The sequence below is a fragment of the Chaetura pelagica genome, unplaced genomic scaffold (genome assembly GCF_000747805.2).
Source record: "Chaetura pelagica isolate M959 unplaced genomic scaffold, ChaPel_1.0 scaffold109, whole genome shotgun sequence".
Classification (NCBI taxonomy): domain Eukaryota; kingdom Metazoa; phylum Chordata; class Aves; order Apodiformes; family Apodidae; genus Chaetura; species Chaetura pelagica.
Window position 1 is genome coordinate 12,973,556 of NW_009970725.1, and position 25,685 is coordinate 12,999,240.

At 38.8% G+C, this 25,685-nt stretch overlaps 1 protein-coding gene across 1 annotated transcript in view; it reads left to right on the plus strand.

Annotated features, from left to right (window-relative positions):
- The window catches only part of PTPRM (protein tyrosine phosphatase, receptor type, M), a 331,529-nt gene that overhangs the window by 290,825 nt on the left and 15,019 nt on the right, over positions 1-25,685 (plus strand). Inside the window, exons 23-27 of the mRNA XM_010006866.1 lie at positions 6,297-6,394; positions 19,674-19,790; positions 24,406-24,560; positions 24,786-24,921; positions 25,488-25,637. Of these exons, the coding sequence (XP_010005168.1) occupies positions 6,297-6,394; positions 19,674-19,790; positions 24,406-24,560; positions 24,786-24,921; positions 25,488-25,637 (656 nt within the window). The remainder of the gene's footprint in view (positions 1-6,296; positions 6,395-19,673; positions 19,791-24,405; positions 24,561-24,785; positions 24,922-25,487; positions 25,638-25,685) is intronic.

Here is a 25,685-nt window from a genome sequence, read left to right on the forward strand (position 1 = left end):
ATTTCTAATGCCATCACAGTCAACACTGTAAATCAAATAAAGTGACAAAAGCAAGAATGTGATTTTTCAGCTCACTACAGGGATTTTGTTTAATTTCATTTTGATTCTTTAATGCACAAAATATGGGATATGCAGAAGCAACAAATAATTAGTATTGAAGCATAGGAACTAGAAATCAGCAATTAATAAGTAACAATTAATAAGTAAGCATTTGTGACCATGTTTTTCCAGTGCAAATATCTGTTGCTTTTTAGTGTGCTAATTCTTACAGAGCTATAGGAGACTTCAGTAGAAGGAGAGAAGTGAATGGCACTAGGGTACATTTTACCCTTGATGCTGTTTAGTTTCTCAAACACACACAGGATGACCTTAATTAAAGCATAAGAAGTATTCAGGTTATGTGACGTGATCATTTTTCATCATTATTTTTTTGACACCTTAAAATATGAAAGACTTCTTTATATGGATTTAGATGGTTGGCCCATATGGTTTAGTGATAGCTTGATCACAGTTTTATCTCAGCCTTAAAAATTAATCACAGTATTTACAGGAGCATGCATACTGTACCTATAAAAACATACCATTCTATAAGCCTTTGAAGTAAATTTAAGTGTACATGTTACAGTAAAAAAACAACTGTCTAAACCTATATTGAGAGAAGCCATTGCAGAAAAACTGCATAATCACTGCCTGATTTTCTTAGCTTTTTGACAGCAGAGTGTTGTTCTGGATTTTGCTTGCCTCCATGGAGGCACTAAACCCTTAGGAACTCCTGAAAGTGTGAGTGAAAATTGAATGCATGCTACCATACTTGTTCAAAAAGCATTTGCTAAAGACTGCTCAGGACAAATCAGATTAGCAAGCAACTGGTCAGCTCTTAATAGTATCTGCCATTCAGAATCCAGCTCATTTGGGGAGGGCAGAGATGAGCCAGCAGACAGCTGTACTGCTGTGTGACAGTGGCAATGCAATTACAAAAAAATACTGAACTAGCAGTTTATTATGCTAGTTGATATGATTATTCTGACTAAATCAGCACAACCAGGATCTATCAATTTTCTTTATAGTATGCTGACCACTTTAGATAGAAAAATCAAGATGTTTTATTTATTTTATTTTACTTAATGGTATGAAAAAGGGGGACCTGCTTTTATAGTCCTTAGTCTACACCTGGTGACACAGAGGTGTCCAGGTTTGCACAACAGCTGACAAGCTTCCCCTGAAGTAACTGGGAGGCTGACAGAATTGAATACTCATGAAAACCTGGTCACATAATGATGCATCTGCAAATTCCTGTTGATAAAATCTTGGGTGCATTGCCGTATTGAGGAGGGAAAAAATGTATTTCAGTTGAGGAAGATGTTCTCTTTCCTGCACTTGCTGATATATATAGTTTGAAGTAACACTGAAGTGCAGGTTTTTTACATAACATTTTTCTGAAAGGGCATTCTGTTGTTACCTCCAAATTTTAGCCTAGATAAAAGAGCAAATAACAAGCCCTTAAGGATTATCAGAACACTGGACTGGCAGAGCATTAGTAACCCTGTAATTTTCCTTCTTCCTCTGAAATTCTCTGTGGGTTATCCTAGTAACACCTAATCTGTCCCGTTAAAGAGGTTTGTTAAGAAAAGGAGCATTCTCAAACTTTTTAATCTGTTGTATTCTGTTCCCCCAGTAATTTCGTTGTTGTTGTTTATCTCTGGTTTTATGCTTTCATGTGTATTTTGAACAATGTCTGCTACATAATGTGTTTGGGTTTTTTTGACAGTGTAGTTGCAAAGGGAATCATTACTTTTAGGGGTTTTTTTGCATACAGCTGTATCTTTTAATAAGGAAACACTATCTCCAGTTCTTTTTAAAGGATCATACATAGTAAAGAATGACAGCTAAAATGCAGCTGCATCTGTGCAGGCATATTAGCTAGTTGTCCTTGAGTGGTCAAGGTGCAGGCAGTTGCTGTAGAAGGCAGGCAGTTTTGCCTCAGTAAAATGTGAGGACAGTTCTCATTGCTACTTGAAACTGTAGTAACCATAAGGTAAGGGGACCATTTTATAACCTGCTCACGTGGGGTGAACGCATCTACTCACTGGAAGGAGGCTTATTGCACTCTTTTCAAGATGGAATTGAACGGCTGCAGATGTAAGTCCTGCAACCTGTCAGTCCGCTGCCTCCACCAACACACGCTCATGGCCGCCTCTACTCATGCACCATTCCTGGGGGACCTTTGGTGCTTGAAGGTATCTGTTCATTTTTTGCACATTTCTATCTTTAATATCTATCATTGAATTTGGTCTCTGGAGAACCAAATGTTAGCTTGTGAATTTGACATTCTATCCTAGAAAAAGGTTTTAGAAGCTACTTGTTCCTTGTTTAAGCTGCTTCCTTTTCTAGACGTTGCAAAATGACCCATTGATTTACAAGTCCCAAGTGCTGGGGACATTTCAGGATTCAGGTTTTACTTTTTTCTTTGTGTGTTTGCCTTCTTTCCTACATCTGAACACCTTTCCCTGTTCTCTGGTCTAGTTTATCATGTTCAAATTGATCACATTACCTCAGTAGCAATACCAGTTGTTAGAACTGGGTCTCACAGTGACAAGCAGAACCAGAGGATCTAGAAAGCTCAGTGTACAGAAGCAGCTTCTTATGCATTTAAACCATCCTTAAAAGATGTGTGATTTTCCATTTCCTGATATGTTTGCGTTTGCAGAGCAGGAACTAACAACTACTGGTAATTCAACTAACGGCTATGATATATACAACTGATCATTTCTGTTGACTTTTTTCAAGAATGCATTTAATTAGCTTGGGGTTTGGAGAGTTGATTTCTTGTTCTTGTTTTCCTTTGCTTTTCATCTTCTTGTTGCAGTATGTTGTCATTCTCATTTTTCCACAGCAGAAATCTTTTATACCAGCTTCTGTATTGTGTTGCTAATGGGCTATGCTGCAGGCTTACTGTTGGACAGGATGGTACCTTCTCTTCAGTCCTTCTTCTTGCACAAAGCGGTGACTGCTGGGAATAGCCTTCCCGCCTGTTGTGCACACATCTGTGAAGCTGATGTGTAGAACAATTATAGCCTCTTTCTCTCCCTACCGCAACTCTCTGAAATCAAATTGTTCAGTTCTTCATGACAATAAATCCTCCAGCCCTAGCTAGCCTCTAATGCTTTTCAATTCTGGCTGGAGACAAGTAATAATTTATTCATATGTCAGAAAATAATTTGAAAAATGTCAAGAAGAAAAGAAAAATGGGGTAGAAAAGAATTACTTTCTAAGACTTTAAGGTAGGTTTTCAGGTGGTTTTTTTTCCTTTCACTGTCCTGAACGTAAAAGAAGTTTGGAGGCTACATATAAGAATTGGAGAGGAAAAGCAAGAGAACACTTCACAACACTTGAGAAGGGTGTACTCAGCACTGCAGAATAGGACATTTCTCCTAGAAAAATATTTGGAAAACAGCTTGAAAGACTAGTCAGAGCTCAGCTCTCTCCCCAGCCTGAAAAAAATGCTGTCACTTCTTCTAAAGATTTATTTTGCTCATAATTTATTATCTTTTTTCTTTTTGTTATAAAAAAAAGACAATTTCAAAATCTTTAGGAAGAAATTAGTGTTCATGATCTCTCCCCAGATGTAATTCATTATTTCAGGATCTGAAATGTAGGAATCTTTAAAGCACAAGACAAATAATGCTGTCTGTAGAAAAAAAAAAAAAAAACAACCCAGAAATAAATTTTTGCAGGTTATCCCAGAGCTGTCTAAAAGAAATTACTGTTACAAAGTAGGGCCCAACCATCTTGTAACTCAAGTGAATCTTTTGGAACGAAAACTGAAGTAATACATAAAGGACCTTGATACATTGCCCCTTGCTTTCTCAAAGATTCTGCCTTCTTGCAAGTTGAGCAGGGCTGTGCAGACAGAGGATCTCTTCTCATCTTTTCTGCAGCTTTGCCAAAAACATGTTCAGATGAACAATCTTGAAACCACATAATCCTGTGGTATCCAAATGCAGTAGAGCCATTGGGTTTTCTCCAATAAACTGGCTTGTGGTGAGGATTCTTGAACCAAGTATTGTTATTCTTTATGCTTGATCAAGCTTAAATAATCTTAATAATGTGTCATGAACTTGGAGACTCTTTCCAGGACACTACTCTGGAAAACTGCCATTCACTAATCCTATTTTTAGGTATGCTCATTCAAAGTTTATAGCAATAGTTGTTTTGTTGAATATTCGTTTGAGATTCAAGAGGAAGGAAGGAGCTACAGAGATAGTATTTACCTGCAGTGAATAAAACAGCCCCCTTCCTTTCACCAATAGAAGAGGTTGTTCCAAAACCTGATTCCTTTGTGACTTTGAGTGTCCAAAAAGCTAGATTGATATCTACAATATTAAAACATAAGCAAGTTAAACTTTCATTATAATGTATATTATCTTACTGTGACATTCAAAATTGCACTCAGACTGCATCTGGGTATGTATATGTATGTATTACATATCCAGAACACTTACATAGAAGTAAAATACCTACTGTAAATTTCCGTATGTTGGAGAGTGATTTAACTCTTGTCATACTTCAAAATGAAATCTCAGAAAAGTATCAACTGTTCTGTGCTGTAAATTTAAAAAAAAAAAAAAAAAAAAAAAATGTATCCAGTTTTGGAGCCACAGCATCAGCTTGAATTTGGTAATTTCAGAAACTGCAGTTTTAGATTTTGCTGTTATTTCTACTCTGAGACCTTCTGACATTTCTTGTGTTGTAACAGTCTTATCTTCCTGTTGTTCTAAATGGCTTTTACTCCTGTTCTGTGAACTACCAAACCAAGGAAAAGGCAAGTTCAGTGACTATAGGGAAATCTGTGAAACAAACTATACATGCAGCATTTTTAAAAGCAGAGTAAGTAAAGGGAAGGTTACATAACTTCTTTAAATGGTGTATGCAAATGATGGATGATAAAATCATCCTTGAAATTGCTGAAAATCAAAATAAATTTAAAAAATTAATAAGTTTCAGACTGTTACCATCCTTTTTCTTAAACTTGAGGTCTAAGTAAGATATATCACAACTGTGGTTGTCTAGTGAGTTGGTTTTCACTTGCTTGTAATATCATAGAATCAAAAAGACATAGAATCACAGAATGACTTCGGTTGAAACAGACCTTCAAAAACCATCTACCCCCCTGCCATGATAATACAGCAATAATATATTACTGCATTTTTCAGCAAGTACTTTATTTTCAGAGTGAAAAATTTATTTTCAAAGGGAGCTGTAAGTACCAAAACATGGGTGCCAGGCTGCCCTGATCTGTCTGAGTATGGTTCTGTAATGGTTTAAGTGTTGGCTTCTTCACTAGACGACCATTTAGGCCAATATGTTACCATTTGTTCTCAGATTAGCTGACTTACAGCATTTCTTTAAGTAAGCCACTAAGTGCTTACTGCAGTGTTGCAGTTCAGTAATGGATTCAGTATGGATGTTAAGTTTATAGCACCTGATAGTATTCTACATTTGTAGAATATAAATATTCTACATTCTTAACAACTCAGTGACATTAAAGAAGTGGTTTAAAATTGTCCTGTCATGCTGGACATCATGGGCAAGACAAGCAGGCTAGAACAGATGGAACCAGGCATACGCAAAGTGACATGGTTGTTCTCAACAGTTTACATTTCTGTGACACTTCCTGTTGGCTGGTACCCAGCTTTAGCACGACACCAGAGGAAGGTCTATGTGTTGGTCAACAGAAGCACCGAGGTCACTGGGGAAAGCACTGCAGAGGACATGGCTGCCATGGAATGCCAGGGTTCTTTACAGCTTTTCCCTCTGCTTCGCAAAGTGATACACTGCAGCAAAATGCCTGTAACTTCTGTCTCACTTCAGGAAGTACAATTTAGAAGCTGGGGTAATTTGATGGATAGTGTATACTAAGAAAAATATTAGAAACCAGGAAAGGCCATGTAGTCCATTGAGGCTCATTTCATTTCAAATGCACCTTCCCTAGGTTGTAATCCAATTGTGAAGAGAAAGAGTAATGTTATCTGGTTTTTATAATTCCACTTCTAGATATCATGGAGATAAATGCCTAAGTGCTGGAGAACTAACTTTCTTTCAGAGGACTGCTTCAGGGAAAAATGCTTAAATGCAGATAGGTGGGATGACAGGAAAGAAATTGACCCTAAATGAAAAATATGATGACAGTGATATGAATATATGTGTATAGTCACAGTTTCTCAGGGTTCCCCAGAGACAAGCTTCCAATCATGCGACTTGCAGAAAGTAACCTTTCCTTTGATTTATTGTTTCAGGACCAATGCAGGAGACAATATATGACTTTTGGAGAATGGTATGGCATGAAAACACAGCCAGCATAATCATGGTTACTAATCTTGTAGAAGTGGGAAGGGTAAGTGATTTTTGTACTTAAAAAGATGAAAGACTTCCAAGATGTTTGCTTTTGGAAATTAAATAGCAGACTAACAAGATGCTCGTATACTGAGTATAGCACATAAAATATTTATGACTGCCTTCTATGAGGTTCATTATCAATTATTTTTAAACATACCTTGGATGCTTGTCTTTGATAACATTTGCACAATGAAATAGTAACTGATAAAGCTGCATTTGGTACAACACAGCCTGCAAAGACTGCCAGAAAGGGAAAGCATCATATCTTTGTATATATCTCATACATACCATTTCTAGTAAGGAAAACGAGAGAATTGCGTACAGAACAAGGTATGGAGTCGTCTCTTTTTTTAAGAGAGACTTGAGAGGGAGTAATTCTGAAGCAAATTTCTGAGAAAAGTAGTTAAAGTATGAAAATGCACCCTCTTCAGAATTGCTTAGTGTCACAGTTTGACTCAGGATCGACAGCAATGCTCTCGATCCTCTCTCCCTGCCACCCAGGTAGGGAAGGAGAGAGAGAATGTGAAGAAGATTCTCTGAATTGAAAACTAAACTAGACAGCTTTAATTAAACACTAATGATGAAAGAAAATATGTACAATTATATACAAATGTGTTCAAGAATGTGCAAAACCCCTACTGCCTCCCCTCGCACCCAGCAACTTCCACATCATCTCCTGAGCTGCAGACAGTCCTGAAAAGTCTCAGAGCTGCTGGAGAAAGTGCAGAGTGATGAGGGTCAGGAGAGCTCGAGCCTAGGGATCAACAGTGGTAGGTGGACAGAGTCCTCCCTGGACACTGGCCATGGACAGAAGAGAAGGGAAGAAGAAGCAGGAAGGAAGTTGCCTTCTGTGATCTCTGACCTTCCTCTGAGCTTACGTAAATATATGGAATGGAATATCTCTGGCCAGTTTTGCTGTCTGTCTAACTCAGCCTCCTACGGGGAGGTCATAGATCTCCCTGTAGTGCCTGAGCCGGCAGAGTGAAGGTGTGACCTTGGAGTCCCGGCAGTAACATAAACTTTCCAGCGTTACCAGTCCCAGCTTCCTGAAGGAAAAAAAATCAGTAAAAGGAAAAGTGGCTTCATCCCGGCTCAAACCAGGACAATTAGTTCAAATCAACCTGGTTTGTTTGGGTTTTCCTTTGTGTTAGCCTTCTGGACTAAACCAGAAGAAAATAGCTTTACTCATTTGTACACTAAATTTGTTGATCAGAAGGTTGTCTTCAGGAGGTGAGTAGTAAAGGAAAGCTTGAGTTACCTGGCTGATACTGTGTAATTTTCTTTCTTTGCTTGATAACTTCTAAAGTAGGCCTCCTACTCAAGTCATTATAGTTAATTTTGTTTTCAAAAAGTGTTTCTCACAACCTTCAATAACTGAGTCTTTTAATTTACTGCTTTGTCTATGCACTGGTGTCTTACTTCTCATCTAGGATGGGTTTTTTTCAAGAAAATTTCCTTGGGAACTGCGCATATAGCTTTCATTTGGAATGAAAAAAACCCATTGCTTTTATTGCAAGTACTGCAATTATTGTAAATCAAAGTGTTGAAATAAGAAGTTAAGTGCATGTATCATGGTGCGAGGCACATGGTTTGAAGAGATTATTGTAATTTCACACTGGTGAAATGGCTGATACCCCTCTGCCCTGTAGCATTGGCATGAGGAGAGAGAGCCCTGTTTACATGGTATGAGTCGAAGTGTCAGATCTTGTCTCCTTTGTAGCAGGTCCAATTTTATAATCTCAATTTATTCTCGCTTATGTCCTTTGTCTATTATTAATATAAATCCTAACATTTAGATATCGGTGTGCCCAAGCCTGCCAACAGATCAGGTGCTAGTATTATTTTTAGATATAAAAACGATCGGGTTTGTGACTGCAATTAACACCTGCTGCAGGAGTGTGTGTATGACTAATTGCAGAGACAAAAAAGGATCATGGAGGCTGTTTTAAAATTCAGTCACTTGAGTGAGGAAGAAGGCTGGATGAATAGTTGGATGGTCACATATCAACTCAAAATTGATAGATTTGTAAGAATAGGAAGCTGTCCAGCAAACCTCTTTGTAAAAGCTCTATACACATTTATAAATACCCAAGAACACAACTTAAAAGGTATGTTTTCAGGGTATGGATGAACAAGCTGTAGAGCAAAACCAGCATACTTTATGAAACCACATACTGTTTTCCTAAAGTCAATATTTGAAAGCATCAGAGTGAACTGTCAGATATCAGCCAGGGAGATGCCAGTGGTGGTGCCAGTGTTGGCAGCCTCAGCACACAGCGTTTAGGTCCGCAGCACCTTCCCTTAGCAGCAAGCAACAGTTTGTGCCACCTTGGAGATTTCTTCAGTGTGCAAGAGTCCTAGAGGGATACAGATCTGTGGCTTTGTTGTTTCTGGCAGTAGTGGAAATGACTTTGTTCTCACTTTCTCTGGAGACAGACACAGGTGATATCAGAGAGCAGAAATTGAAATGAGCTTTTAATGGAAATGAGATTGTATGAGCCACAGAACAATGCAGTCAGTCCTCTGTTGGTGCTTCTATCCCACTCCTAGAGCTGGAACCATAAGCAACAAGGAGTCATATTATAAACATACCATCTGTCCCACAACTCCTTACCCAAGCTCTGTGCCACCTTGATTAGCAAGGATTTTAATGGACCTTTTGGTAGTCTTTCTGCAGGATAAACCTTGCAACCTTCCCAACCTCAGGGTTTTCTATTTCAGTTGCTTTTGCTGGTGTAAGATTTATAGGGGTTTTTTATTTTATCTTTTAACCCTCTTGAGCCGTTGTAACCGAGGAGGAAAATTGCTTTATATTTTCAGGAAGGAAGAATAGCTATTTAACATGTTTGCCACACAGTGTAAGTCCTTCATGAATTAATCATTGAGGGGGCGTATGTGTATTTGTTTACCAGGACTGGCTGGATAGTCATTAAATCAGTGCTAGGAACTTGATTCTTGCCCTGGAGCATTATGCATCAGGACTGGTTTAATTGTGGATGGAGGAATCACCATGAGGCTGCCCCTAATGCAAGCACCTGCTGCAAATGACTCAGCCCCTGCATTACCCTCCAGCAGGGTCCGGGTACATCTGCCAATATCTGTCATTATCTGAGGCACACTTGTCAAAACCATGCATTCCTTTAAGCTCTTGTGTGTTCCAGCAAGGGACCCTTGTCAGTGTTTCTGGCACCTGCAGACTGCTGTGCACCTGGTATTTAAATGGCACAGAAATGTGTTTTGATTGTTTTCTCTCTTTAATGAACCCACCTGAGGGACATTTAGCTCTTCAGCTGGTAGCCTGTTACCCAGTTACTTGCATTTACACTGCTTGTGTGGAAATTCAGAACTCACTTGTGCTGTTATACTAATCCATCTGCCAGAAGTCTTATCACAAAATCTGCAGGGCTCCCTAAGGAGGCTTTTGTACTGGCAATTTAAGCTAATGATTTCTAAACATATTTAGTCAGTTTTATGAAGACCTCATTAGAATATGACTGTTTATTAAAAATCTAAATGAGGTCTCACAGTCATTTAGAAAAATCATTGCTGAGTTGCCAGAACAGTTCTTTGATAACAGGTGATGAAGTGGTTTTCAGTTAAGATTGGCCTAGGTTGACATAAGAACTTTTACAGAAAAACCTAAACAAATAAATAACCCTTGAAGCATCCTTGAAAAAAAGTCTCTGCTTTCTTCATGCTGGGGTCAGTGGTCAACAACTTTCCACTCACAATGAAGTTCACAAAAAGAAAATCACAGGTATTAATGGTATAATGTACCTGCATTTTAGTGCAAGAATCAGAATTTTCCAAACTACACACTAAAAGGTAAAAAGCAAAGCCAAGACTCATAAAAAGGTATCAGTGAGACCACAAGCTATTCCAAATAATGTATTTTAGGTTAAATTAATGCAAGAGGCCTCCATGCTCATGTCTGTAAGTGGCAGAGCAACTGAAGATAGCAGTATAATTTCAGACATTTTTTCCTGAGAGACTTAGCATAAGATGAAACAAAAGCTTTAATGCTACCAGTGTAGGGGCATGATTGGAAAACGGACACAGGGGAACATTCTGCTTACTCCAAGAGACTGCTCTGGAGAGTACAGACTCCAAAAATGAGAGCTGGATCCTGCTGTGGTAAGCAACAGAAACTGCATCAAGGTCTTTATATATTGCCCAAAGTCTCAGGTTGCTTCTTGAAGCTTTTCAATGTTTGCACACATTGAAACATTTATTTCCTCTTTAAGTTATGTTGGGAAGATTTAGAGTATATTCAATTGTGCCATCTAGCTGTTACCTCCATCTTTGCTTTTGGGCTGGTAGTAATATTTGGTTGGCAGAATCAAACTTGGCATGTCACATCATTTGTCAGTAGTCACTTTCTCTCCCACTCCTTGTTTTTGCTTGCAGCAGAATAAATTTAGTAATATTGGATTAGCAAATCTTGAAATGCACAGATGTAATTCAGTGGATGTGGCTGATACATAAATGCACTGCAAGGACTCATGATTGCCTATCATGCTTTTAATATAGCAAAGTATTCATAAAAAAACAACAGTAGAAATTATTATAAAAAATAAAACCTCACCCCAGAAGCATAGTAATTACAGTAATTAGAGTTTCTCAATTGTTATCCGGAATTAGAAAACAGCCAGCGCTAATAACGTTGATAAGCACACAAAAGACCCTTTTTTTCAGAAGGAGGCAAGGTTGACTAGAAGAGAAAGGATGTAACACGAAAGGGGAATGAAGGTCAGCCATAGACTGGTAGATAGCCACCACGCCTGCACACATGCCTTAGCACTAAGGAAACAGCCTCTCACTGCCATCTTACGTCTCAGAAGTGTTGTCCTTTCATGATAGCCATTTCACAATCCTCCTGGGTGACTTTTTCCTCCCAGGAGCCAGCAGGGCTGTATCTGCATAAGGAAAAAGAAAGAACACAGTGAAGGCTTATTTTTCCCTTTGCTTGTTTCACTGCTGCTGTGGTTGGGCACTGTCATCTGCCTTGCTGCAAAAATGTTGATGGCTCTGAGTTTTCATACTTAAAGAGTATCAGGGTTCACATGACAGTGAGGACACCAATACAATCCCCTTTGGATAAAGAGGAAATATCTCCTTAATGCTGGATTGCAGAAAAGCATTCCCTGATTTAAGATAAAATCTGTCAAGAGTTGTTCTTCTCAGGGAAGACTTGGGGCTTGTGCTTGTGCCTTGGGTGCTCAGGATGTGCAGCCTTGGTCAGCATTCAAGAGAGATTTCTAAAGCAGACATCCAAGAAAAACTGCCAAAGAAAGTCCTGTCCAAAAACTTACCGTAAATGTATTGCAAAAACCAAACAAAGCCTTCATAGGAAATTCCAGCAACATAAAAACAGTGTGAAATTTCCAATGGACTTGCCTCCTGTTCTTTTGATTAAAAAAGGGATCTTTTGACACGAAGCTATTAGAAAGCTTACATTTTACAAGTTTTTAGAGCCTCCCATGCTGAAGAACCCTCTTATAAATTAAGATAAATTAAAATTGTATTTAAGATTCAGATCACCCATTGCAGAGATACTGTAGAGGTGAAACACAGAAACTGTTTTAACATGTTTCACAAACAGCACATTCGTATTTAGTATAAATGAAAAAAACACTCTATCTAATTGAAGCTGCCTCTAAATGTAATAAGCCAAATTACCAACATTGGAGGTGTGCCAAAGAGTTTGTAAGCATACTGGTGACTGAGATTTCATTTTAACTTTTCTACTGAAACAAAGAAACTGCATTCTGTAAATGAGAGGAAGAAAGGTTGCTGTATGAAACCCTTTGCTACCTCTAGGTAATGCTAGTCTCAGCTTCTAAAACCTATGAATAGTGTCCTTCTACACCTAGAAAAATATTTTTCTTAACTCCATTTACTTAGAAAACCTGGGACCTGTGCTTACAGTAGATGCATTTTATTATATATTCTATTGTTTTACATTTGGTTTCACTGTAATTCAGAATCTCATGTTGGATAGAGTAGGGTTTATACTTTTACAGAGTATCAATGAGGAAAAAAAGATATAACAATCGCAACTTAAAACTATTATTCATCTTTCAAGTCAGTGAACCCTTCTAGTCATCAGAACAAATTTCAGCTTTCTAGACTTATAACCAGAAATAACAAATTGGCATTATTCCATTATGTGAACAGAGGAAGACCCCTTAGGGGAAAAAAAATGCCTGTTATTCTTCAGGAAAAAGAAGACTCTTTGCAATAATTTAATAGAGAAGTCCTCAGACTAGCAATGTTGTCGTCATCAAACAGGACATCAATCTACAAGTGTTCAGCACTGTCCCATGTCACTCAAAGCAGACGTGGTTTCAGCTCTCAGTCTTTTGATGCACTCGTTCCCAGTAAAAGCTATGTTTCAAAAAACATTAATCATCATAGATTAATAGCTTAATGCTCACTGATCCAATTGAGATAATTCACTTTCAGAAATAAATAAAAGAGTCGTAATGATACACAAATGGATTGACCCCCTGGATGGGCTAGCTGCTGCAGTGCTGCCACGGTGTAGGATGCAAGTCTAAGTGCAGTTTGAAAAGAGGGCTTCAAGTAACTTGAAGTGTCTGGGCTAGTGACTTGGCTTCAGCACTGCAAGTCTTCTCTACCTCAGCAGTCTTATTAAATTAATCTCTCAGTCTCTTTGTGAAAGAATAAGTATCCTGGAGGCACTGGCAGTTTTACCTTACCTAGTAAAGTGCTATGTAGAGCTCACTAACCTAACATCAGATTATCAGGTTTTAAAGCCGTAAAACAATCCAGCAACATGGTGGTGCACTGTAGCTCAGCTAATGGCTGATTTTGCTCTTGGAACAGATGCGTGATTCAAAGCATAGGCTATCCTGCTTGATGCAGGCACATCAGGTCCTCAGAGCACAGGATCTGAGCAATATGCCCATGATTTCACAGTTGTGTAAGGGATTAAGACAGGCTATGAGGAGCTCCAGTTAATCCTGTAACCATCCTTTATCTTGGCATTGGTCCACACTCTTCATGGGCTCTGTGCGCAGCCTTTTTTACTCCAGGGCTGCATTACAGCACACTAATTTGCAGCCGTTTTTAATGATCAGTGGGAGACAAAATTGCCTAAACATAAGCAATGAAATAAAGGCAATTCCTGATGTTCTGCCATTGATATTAGCAATGGAGGCAGGAACACTACAACAGCTTTGCTTTGGGTTTCCTTTACCCTGAAGCAAATGCTTCTAGACTAATTCTTTTTAATGGCCAAAGGAAGACCCCACTGTGGGCTTGGTCTGACAGCTTCATTTCATCTAATCCAAGCTACCAGGTTGATGGCATGCTAATAGTATACCTGATTCTTAACAACAAAGGAATCACACTCATTCCCTTGGCTGGAAAGCATTAGTGGATGGCTACTATTGCATATGTCCAGAAAGCCAGATATTCTGGGCAGAAGTTGAATGAGGGTGCATCCACCAGGCAACCTAGGATTGCACTGCTGGGGCAACATAGGGCAGCAGGAGGTGGAGAATTATATCAACTCTGAGTTGTCACTGGAAGAAGAGCTAGTAAAATTCATGGAGACATCTCTCTCTTACTCTGGGAGCTGTGAACAAGATAAAGACTTCTGGCTGCCTTTATACAGACTCATTCATCTGGTGGTGCCAGACTGTATCTTAAATTTGTATTTCTCAATACTATTCCATACCTCTTTTAGAAAACTGGAAAATGAGTCATAAATCAATTAACTGACTTGCTCAAAAGCAAACAAAGAAAATTTAAAAAAGAAAGATTTGGGTTTATCTTGTGTCAAACGTTGTTTTGTAGTGTATAAGGTGTTCTAAAATCACAATACATTTCTTTGTTTGAAAAGTATTTAAATAAAAAAATACTTTCAATTATTGGATGTCCTTTTGCTCCAAGTCAGCCAAATAAAAGTATATTATGTTATCCTAGCTACATCTGTAAAATCTGTTTAAAAATTTCAGCAGTGAGCTTGGTTGGCTATTTAATTTTATATCCTAGAGGTTTCACTTCAAAATTTATGGCTGACTTATCATCATTACTTAGTTCAGGATTAATTTCAAATTAGAATATACAATACTGCTCTTCACTAACGACAATCCATGCAATTCATAGCCAGTTTTATCACCTTTTTGCTAAGAATATTTCAGAATCAAAGGAAATTGGAAACTTTGAATAATCAGTGTTACTTAAACTGTTCTGTACCAACTACAAAGTATATTTCACAGCCAGCTCACATATTAATTCTGTAATACTCCTCGTATTCCAAGCCTCTAAGTAAATGAATTACTGCCCTGACTTCCATACTGCCTTTAGCTAGATGTGTCACATTGCCAAATGGCTAAATATACAGCTTCAGAAGTCACAATTTGTGTTCATTAGCCATCCACTGCCTACATTGTTTGTTATATTTAGAAGTAGTAGCAACAATTTTCCATCTTCATTTTTAATTCTTGGTTTCTCACATTAGACTGTTTTGCTGCAAGATGGAGTGAGAGGGTGGAAGTAGAGAATAATCGTCTCTAAATTTCTAAAATTATTAGTAAAATAAACATGTTTGAAACAATTGGGCAGTGTACCTTGGGATGAATAGATTAAACCAGAGCATTTTCATTATGTCTCTGGCATTCACCCTTTTATCTCATCTTGTGACGAACATCTGTATTTTTTGGCACATCGTTAGAATGTAAATGCAGGGTGTATCTGAACAAACTATCAATTATAGTTCTGATCAGATGAGATTTCAAAATTATGTTTTCTACTTTATGGACGATATTTACTGTTATGGTAGCAACTGTGTGAAAAAAATGTAAGGCATTTAATATTCAGTTCTGGATTCATGTATTAATTATTTACCTAAACCTTCTGTTAGTAGTTTTTTGGGTTGCTTTTTTTTTTTTTTTTTTTTGTAAAATGTACCACATGTTTATAAAAAACAAAAGAGTTTTATCAAGCCACAGTAGCTAAAGCTGTGCTAAAAAGTAAAAATGAACAAGCATGTTACCAGCAGCATTTCTCATATTTGGTGAGTAAAACCTATTCTATTTTGTTGCAATTGTCTTTTCTTGTACAAATAAGAGCCCTGATCCAAAAAATATTTATAGGTGTGGTTTTAGTTTACATTATTTAATGTCTTTAAGAAGCTTTTACATTTATTTGGGAGGTCCTGGAGGATATGGGAGACTGATCTTTAAGCATTTACTTCACTTCTGGCTCATCTGGAGTCCACAGATTTCCCATGTCCAGAGCTCAGCATGTGCAGCAGCACTGCAGAACAAGAGCCAAGAGTAGGAAAGTGGCCTGAATTTTAAAAAAAAAAAAAAAAAAAAAAAAAAAAAAAAAGGTTGATTTTCCAACCTCCATTTCCCAGTCCCAGTGAGTGAATCATTTAGTGTTGGTCTGTGGCTCTGACTGCGGCTCTGGCACCACTCCCATGCCTGTTACAGCCCCTGTTCCACTTGGGACAGTTTTCAGGAAATTGTGCTGTCATGGATCCTTCTGCTTAGCTCCAATCTGCTCCATGCCCAAAGTCCCACATGCAGCAGAGTAAGAAAACCTCAGCGGGCTAAAGCTGCACAAGGCATGAAAGGCTTTAACTTCTCTGCAACATCCCCCCAGTGCTTCCCTAATTATTTCACTGGATCATCTTAAATAAGGTTTAAAAGCAGACTGGAAGCAAATCCAACAGTAGAGGCATAAGAAGGTAGGGACTATGCTCTTCTAAATTGGTCTTCCTAAATGTCCCTGGTTCTTGGTCATAATCCAGACTGTCTAGACTTAAGTTAGAAACAGGCATGTTTTCCTTCAAGGCTGAGGAATTTAATCCAGCCAGGGTTCAGTTTTTTCCCGATAGTTTATTTTACTAAGCTGGAGATGTTTTGAGGATGGCAAGCACTCATCAAAAAGAAACAAGGCTAAAGTTAGCAAGGAAGAGGCGTGCTGAGCAACAAGGCTGTGACACCGCTGCAGCTGCTCCCTTCCTACATGCACTGGCCACCTTCCTGTGGCTCAGGGTCCACCTCTGGAAAAGATAAGTGAACAGGCAGGAAAAGGGGAATCAGCTGAAGAGATGGGGCTGTCAGTGGGCTGCTCCAGTCCAGAGGCAGCATGAATTGCCTTATCATGCATGGAGAGTCAAAAAATCATCTTAGCCATAGATAGGAAAACCCTGTTTCAGAGAGTTCCCTGCAGTGACTGTTAAAGGGTCCGTTTGCTGGCCTAAGGGATTTGAAGAATGTGACTTGTCTGGATTATTTTAACACAGACAAAACGAGGAGCATTTGATGTTTTTCATTTAGCTTCTATCAGAGGGTTTTTGGAAATACATCCAAACAATATAAGATCTGAACAAATACCAAGTAGATGCAACAGTAGATTGCATCAGCAACTACTAAACTGCTTGCAGCAACTTTTAATGCTTTTGAAATGGTTGTTCATTGCTTACAGCCAACAGATATGCTTTAGAGCTGAATACACGTTTGCCAGAGATCTTGCTGTTTAAGAACCTTGGGACTGACCCTCAGCTTGGCCCTTGGCTGATGGAAACCTCATCTACATTGACACATGTCAGCTCGCAGGTTGGTGAGGATGGTGAGGGAGCAGTCTCGCTATCTTTGCCCCTTGCACAGGAGTGCTGAGCACTGCAAGGAATGCTCAGTATCCCAGCTCCAAGCCTCTCACTATGGAAGGGAACTGTATAACCTAGTGTTTGCCAGTTGTGCTGAAACCATGCTTAGTACCAGATGAAATGTAAAGAATATAAAGAATTTTTCTTAGTCAATACTAATGCAGTTACTGGGTCTGAAGACAAGCATAGAGAAAATAATAAAAACCTTCTTAGAGCTACCTGAACTTCAGCTCTGCTCTAAGAGCTTTCCATCAGCTGTGTAAGCAGGAATAAAATGTTAGGATGCTTGTCTAAGTTTGTGGCTGGGAGCCAGAGCTTACAACCAGGATACTCTCTTTCTCTGATGAGGATCCCAATGTGGGGCTGTGTTTTTCCAGCCCTTCAACTCAGTTCTCTTCAGATTTAAATTTTATCCTGCTAAAGAGTCAGAAAAAGGGTCAGAACCACTGACCCTGCCCAAATAAATTGTTTATTTTATCAGCCAATGTTACTACTTTGCTGTGACAAGACCTCTCTTCTGTTCAGACTAATGAAGGGTTGTACATGATTTGTTTCACTTGAAACAAATTCTGAGGAAGTATTTTCTTCTGCCCAACAGGCAAGGTTTGACACTCTGCATAATCCTTTATATACTGAACCTGGAGTCTGTACAAATAAATTATTTGAATCATGCATTGCAAATTTTACTATATGCTTATACAATCATACATTAGTTTTACCTTTTGCTGAAGACTAGATATTATAGTAATCCAGATATTTTGGCATGAAAATAGGTTTGAGAAATACTCTTCCAGTTGTGAAACTTAATTTTTTTTTTCTATCTGTTTTACATTACATATTTGAAGTGTTTGGGGTTTTTACCCAATCCATTTAAGTGTATATTTAAATAAACCAGTAGATTTACATGTATTAAAAGATCCATTTTAAATTTTCCCTTTGGAGAGAGAGAGAGAGAGAGAAACCATTCCATGCAGCAGATGTGTAACAGATGCTACTCCTAGCACGTACTGCATTACTGGACAAAGGCCAGATGCCGTGGTGATAGCATAGCTATTACCGTGACAGAGTAGAATAAAAGAGAGATAGATAAGTAACTAATGACTTAGCATCCCTGTCCACCACCCTGTCCACACAAATGGGAAGGAGGAGAAAATTCTTGATTCTATCAGCTATTTGCATCATCACATACAGTCCCCACAATGACCCACTTTAAAAAGTAGCAGGAATCATAGAATGGTTTAGGTTGGAAAGGACCTTCAAGATAATCTGGTTCCACCCCCCCTGCCATGGGCAAGGACACCTCCCGCTAGATCAAGGTTGCTCAAAGCCCCATCCAACCTGGCCTTGAACACTTCCAGGGAGGGGGCATCCACAACTTCCCTGGGCAACCTGTTCCGATGTCTCACCACCTTCACAGTGAGAATTTTCTTCCTAATGTCTAACCTAAATCTCCCCTTATCTGATTTTAAATCTTGTCCTATCACTACACACCTTGGTAAAAAGCCCCTCCCCAGCTTTCCTGTAGGCACCTTCAGGCACTGGAAGGCCACTGTGAGGTCTCCCCAGAGCCTTCTCTTCTCCAGGCTGAACAATCCCAACTCTATCAGCTTTTCTTATTAGGGGAGGTGCTCCAGCCCTCTGACCATCTTTGTTGCCGTTCTCTGGACTCGATTCAACAGCTCCATGTCCTTCCTGTGTTGGGGGCTCCAGAGCTGGACACAATACTCCTAATAGTGCACATTTGAATATAGTAAATACTATAAAGTCCATCCCATCTAAACTATATCAGGGCTCAGAAAATGTGAAGCACTGTTCACAAAACCCACCTGCTTTCCACCTCCATATTCCAGGATAAATTTGTCAAGATCACACAGCTGCAGAAGCCTACTCAAATCAGTAATTAATCTCACCTTACCTTGGCCATCAAGAAGGCAAACACTTAGGCGAAGGCAGTCATCTGGACTCTTTTCATAGGTAACAGAAATAAAGACACCTCTAGAAGGCATCTGTCCCACTCATCAGTGTGAGCTAACTGAGGTAAATCCCTTCCTCCTATAGTATTTCAGGTCTTCTAGTGAGTTGGTGTCAAAGACCAGACATAAAACTCACCTCTTGACTCCCAGTTTTGAGTTTTGCCATTTGACCCTTCGTCAGTTCCTTTGGAAAGTTAATCTAAGAAAAGAGATACTTTTCTAACAGTTGAGAAGATGTTTTCTGTCTGAAACACACATATTTGAGAAGGTAGGAAGATATTTTTAAGACAAACCACCAAGAAGATGAGTAGGGAAAAACCTAGTCACAGCTGCCCCTCAGGGCACACCCTGTGCTGGAAAGTACAAGAAATACACATCTACTGTAACTGAGTTGTGCTGGTTGTAAATATCTCTAGTGCTCCATGGAAATTTACCTTAGTTCACTAACCACAACACAAATCCCACCTACAACTCTGAAAGCTGTCTTAAAAGAAGAGGCAATGTCCCTTAAACATAAGGCATTTCCACGTGTAGGAAATGTCACTGTTTTGCAGATGATTGCATTTTAAAACAGAAGACATTGCACTGAATAAAGAATAAATTCCATGTGAACCTTCTAAAATAAATGAACCTTAATTTTTTTGTCTTTTTTAAAGGTCAAATGCTGCAAATACTGGCCAGATGACACAGAGATATATAAAGACATTAAAGTTACCCTAATAGAAACTGAGCTCCTGGCTGAATATGTGATTCGAACATTTGCAGTTGAAAAGGTAAGTTTCCAAATTTGGATTTCTTAAATATAATGGTATCTACCTAAGTAACTTATATGTGGATACAACATGGTAAAGTTTAATCTTTTGACTGACATTCCAGTTGTAATAGCTCTTTTTTAGGTAAACGACTGTCGCCCTCTTATGGTAAACTGTGGTTTTCTTTAAATGCAGCAACTTTTCTGTCCTTTCCGTCTCTATTGGCCCCTGCCTGAGTTAGAAAAAAGTGATGTTCCTTGCCTAGGAGAAATCGAAGCCTCCCTCCCAGCAATCAATTGAAAAACACATTCGTGCTGTTTTCCCATCTTAGGTTCCCCACAATCATTTTCTGTCTGCACCAGAAGATGCATGCACCATTATTCAGAAGTCCAGGGTGGAGAAGCTGTTGGGCTGGTGCATTCCTGTTCTGCAGAGGCCTAGTTGAAACACACTAGTTTTCCTCTCCAGGCAATTTCAGTTTTCATGTTGAATCTATCTTTATAGGGAGATTCTCAATCAGCGTGTTGTATTACTGTTTATTAGAAGAATTTATTTGATGCTTAGTAGATCCTGTAGTTCTTCCAAACAGCTTACAGTATATGGACAACATGTAACTAACAAATAAGGTACTTACTGAAAGGGGGAATAAGCAGGATCAGTTAATGCTGGAGTGTGTAATGCATTTTGTATCAATTCAAGGGTTTTATTCAGACTTCATTAAAGGACAGAAGTTGTATGTATCAAGATTCATTTGAGTAGCAGAACAAGGAGAGGGTCTCTTTGGAAGACTTGATATTCCTAATGGAACACTGCAGTAATGTTCTCTCAGTATCACCACGAGTACATTTTCAACTAATTAACTTAGAAAGCTCCTTTTGATTTAGTTGCAGTACCTGCTGGTTCTCTCTAATGATGAAATAGTATTCAGTTATGGTTTTGAAGAACATAAACTTTAGCATCAAAAGAATACTGCATCCAGATAGATTAAACTGTCAAAAAGATGACCCAACAGTGTCTCTGTACATACATCCACAGTAACAAAGGAATTAGGTTTTTCCTGTTTTATTTTTCAATCTAATACTTAAATATTCGTCAATAGAGCAACCTGAGGGTAATTATAATAGAATTATGTGATTTGAATGAACTGAAATATTGTATCATATTTACCACTATACATATTGTACTTTGAATTCATTCAAGCCTGTTGTTCCCTTGCATTTAGATATTTTTATAAACAGATGAGAAACGCTGGCTACACTTTGAAGTAGATGAAGCACTGGTTGGTTTCTATTCTGCACATTTTAAGCCCATGCTTTGATGTTAGCTTTTCACTTCTTAACTGGGACTGGAAAAAAAGACCTAAAGGATTTTACAGTTGATCATAACCAAACTGTCTTGAATAAGTGCATTAGAACAGACAGAGATAAAAGGCACTAAACATTTTATTTCTTAAAAAAAAACCAAAACAAAAAACCTCCATCTGAAAAGATTTCATTTAGGCACTGCTTTTTAATAGCTGGTAGTTTTTTACTAAGCCTCTGAAAACAGTGTCAGTGTAGCTTGAGTAAAGTATATTTTTTTTACCCTAATTTCCATATTTTTTAACTCTTCTAGTGGTACTGGAAGGTCAAGTCCACACCTCTCTTCTGCCATAATTATCTCAAATTTATATTTCTGGTCTACTGAGACTTATACTTTTCAGCCTCTCTAAGACAAGCTGCATAATGAGACAGGGTGCATCGTAACCAAATCTGCAGATAATACTAAGTGAAGGGCGATGCTGAAATGCTGATCATTGGAGCCTCAGTTAAAAAGGGCTTGAAGATTTGGCCAACAGAAGCTTTGATAATAGCTTCAGTAATTCAACATGGAAAAATGCAAAGATCTGCACATGGGGTGAACTAACCCCATGTGTCTGTACAGGCAGTGACATCCTGGGACAAAAGCTGATGTCCGAGATGATCATGGATATAGCACACATGAGCTGCAAGGGGAGGTTAAGAGTTCTGGCCTTGTTCGTCATGGTAAAGCTGAGGAGGATCTAATTGCAGTCTGCAACTGCATCAAAAATGTTTAGAAAACCAGGAACACCAAATTCTCCTCATTCTTCTCCATGGCAATGGAGGGTAAAAAACTGAGAGCAATGGCCCAGAAGTTGCAGCATGTAAGGCTTGTACTAACAAAACTCCTTCAAGAGGAGAGTAGCACATTACCCAGAAAAGTTGTGTAGCCTCCATTCTTGGAGATCACCAGGACTCAGCTAGACAGATCTAGTGTAGACCATAGACTCACTCTGAGTGGGAGGCAGGACTGAAGATATCCAGAGGTCCTTTCTGACCATCTTCTCTATTTATGGATGAACAAATACCTGCTCCTAAAATACAATTTAGAAGTTTATTTGTTTGGAGATAAATCTGTCACTTATTTTTATCTTTTAAATTATTGTTTGGCAATAATTAAGGAGTAGGGAGATATGCTGAAAAAACTGAACCCAGAATTTGTGCTCTGATTCTGAAGACTGCTTCCTAAATACACTTCATGCACATAAGCAATTCCTTTGGAGCAGTTCCTTTACGGCATAACAAACTGTTAACTCAAATGAATTGTTCAGATAGTAACATGCTGCAGCACCAGAAGTATTTGTATGATTAGGGTCTACATTTTTTAACATCCTAGGGTGTGTTAACATTATACACCATTTTCTGTTTGTTTCAGCTGAAAAAAAAAGAAAATAAAAAATACAGTCTTTCCAAGACGAGCATATGCTTTTATGATTCATGCGGTTGCGTTGCTATTTTGGGTGTAGAAACCAGCAGGGAAGCAACAGACATGAAAATCATTCTTTTGTAGGTATAATAAGCAAAGTCATTATAAAAGTACCCTGTATGCAAAATCTTTTCTAAGTAGCCGAGTGTTGTCAACAATAGACAAAAATGCAGTCAGCATGACAGACAGCGTTTCCAAAACTAATGCACAAGATACATAGGACATCTCTTGATCTTTGCAACAGCTGGGCACAGCAGTTTGGAGGGGCAGTTCGCTTTTTTTGTAAATTGCTTGAAAATCAAGGCTGCGTAGAGCATGAAGAATTTGTGTGGGGTCCTTGTTTCAGGCCTTAGCTTGTATGGTCATGGCACTGCTTTTTGTTTGGGAACTTTGTTTCTTGGGGGATTGTGGGCAGTTGTTAGGAGCAATATAAAAGTGTTTGGGACGTGGATACCCCACCTACACACAGCTATTTATTGAGTTGGAGGCCTTGCTTACAGCAGCAAAAAGCTGTGTTAACTAACACACTTCAAAATCCTCAGAATACAGAGACAAAATTGTATTTGAATGTGTTTGCTAGATTGTCCCAACATGCAAATTACTTCGTCTATTCCTGTGTTTTAGTATATTTTATAAATTGGTTTTTAGGATATAGGGCTATTTCTGTTGCAAGGGTATGATCTCAGTCTACACCAGTGTCATATTTGCTCTTCATCTTCTTCCTTGCCTACCTTTATGTGTCACAGTTTTGGAGGGAAATGAGAGTGGATATTCCTCTGAGCTGTCAGAGCATCAAGGCTTCAAGACACACCAAGCCCATTCCAGTCATCTAGCATTGGCACAGCCATAGTTTCTCAACCATGGAAAATCCCAGACTCTTTTATCTTGCACACTAGCAATAAATTAGGTAGTTTATATTACTTCATTATGCAAAAAGAATTAGATCTTTTATATGGAAACCAGCTCAAGACAGGACATACATCTTTCAGAGGAAAAACTGTAAACCACTAGTTATTAATATCACTGACATTTAGTCCAGCCTAGACATGATATGTCATAATTTTGCTGTTTGCTTATGAAATATGTATGATGGCCTCTGGTCTGTGGATTTCTAATGAGAATGGAATACTAGCAGCTGCATTTTTAAAGCAGGAAGGGGAAATATAAGCACTAAGAAAATCAAACTTAGCATACAGACCTATAATATCCAGACTGCCCCAGAAAGTCACCTGGGAAATTACTTACACGCTTGGCTTCTCATTCATACCTGTCTCACTATATCCATGTCCTTCTAGACTGTGGCAAATCACTTGAAGGGTGAGCATGTGGCAGGCTACAAATGCAGCCCCTGTGATTGGAGGTGCAAAAGGTTTCTTACTATTCAGCTGTTTCTTTCAGACCAATGAAGGAGACAAATGATAAGGAAAATTATGCTGAAATTGTAGTTCCTTGAAGTCAGCAGCAAACTTACTGTGGAGGGCAGTGGGAACAAGAATGTCATCTGTGTCATATGTTCATGGCCTTGCTGCTGACCTGTTCTGTGATCATGGCATGCATCTTAAGGCCACAGTTTTTAAAGCAACCTAGGGCTTAAATATAGATATGAGGATCTACCTTCTTGCTAAAATTTTCTAACCAATCTAGTGCTAAATTACTCAATGTTGTTGTAAGGCTTTAAGACCAGTTGATATGTAAACTTCAAACTCGCTGTCCTGCTCTCCAATAGTCTCTACAGATATGGGTTCTGATAGGGGGTAGATGCTTTTCAGCAAGGCTCAGACTTTTGGAGTTGCTTTCATCCGATATCTCTCTTCTCATTTCTTTCACATTCCAGCTGGTTTTCCCTTTTCAACTTTTGTCTTTTCAACAGAGGGGTGCTCATGAAATTCGAGAAATTCGGCAGTTTCACTTCACTGGCTGGCCAGACCATGGTGTACCGTACCATGCAACAGGCCTGCTGGGATTTGTACGGCAGGTCAAATCCAAGAGCCCACCAAATGCTGGCCCTCTGGTTGTTCACTGCAGGTAAGCAGAACTCCCTCTGTCATGTTGTCCTGTAAACTCAGGACATACTTAATAACTCAAATATAAACAAGAATGTAAAATCTGAGTCTGAAATCCTGCAAAGCCCAAATGCAGGGCTCAGTTTCAGTAATCATCCCACTGATCAAGTACCTGCAAGATGAACCCTTGCATTTTACGTTTTCCAATACACTGCTGCACACTAACTGTGCTTTTGTTTTACTTTAGTGCTGGAGCTGGCAGAACTGGATGCTTCATTGTTATTGACATCATGCTAGATATGGCAGAAAGAGAAGGTGTTGTAGACATATACAATTGCGTGAGAGAGCTTCGATCTCGGAGAGTTAACATGGTGCAGACTGAGGTATTGTTAATCTACTGAAATACTGCCTTACTCTTTGCAAGAAAAAATACACTTCTAGGCCATAAAACTGGAGCCTCTTTATGTCAGGCACCATCCGGAAGGTAGTTTATTCAGTGATATGCAGAAAATAATCCACACACAAACCTGAACAACCGCTGCCCAAACAAGTGCATGGTTATGCTGCACTTAAGATTCATAAAGTCATTACTATTTCCTCTCCAGAAAGGATACATTCTAGAGTACCTCTTGTTGAGACTCAGTTGCATGATGGCACCTACAGAACTGTGTAGAGGAATCGGGAAACCAGAAACATTCCAAGTTTTGCTACGGAGTGTTAACTGCACTTCTGTTTGTACTTGAAACTAAATTGAGTCAATTCTTCTGTATTAATTTCTAAATGAGTAGGGTAAAGTTTTATGGACTGCTGTTTTTCCTTCTGGTCTTGCTTCAGTGCCAATAAAGTGAAAAAGAATTAGTGGAAACCATATTAGTAGTTACTTTTTATTTACCAAAATATGAATAGTGTCTGCTCTCTATGTCAGTAATTATTGTAATTGCTTTATCAGGAACAGTATGTTTTCATCCACGATGCTATCCTGGAAGCTTGTCTTTGTGGGGACACATCTGTTCCAGCTTCTCAAGTTAGGTCTGTTTACTATGAAATGAATAAACTGGATCCTCAAACTAACTCCAGCCAGATCAAAGAGGAGTTTAGGGTAAGTTGTGGCTAGCATTACTTAGAAGCTATACAGTTCAGCTGCTTA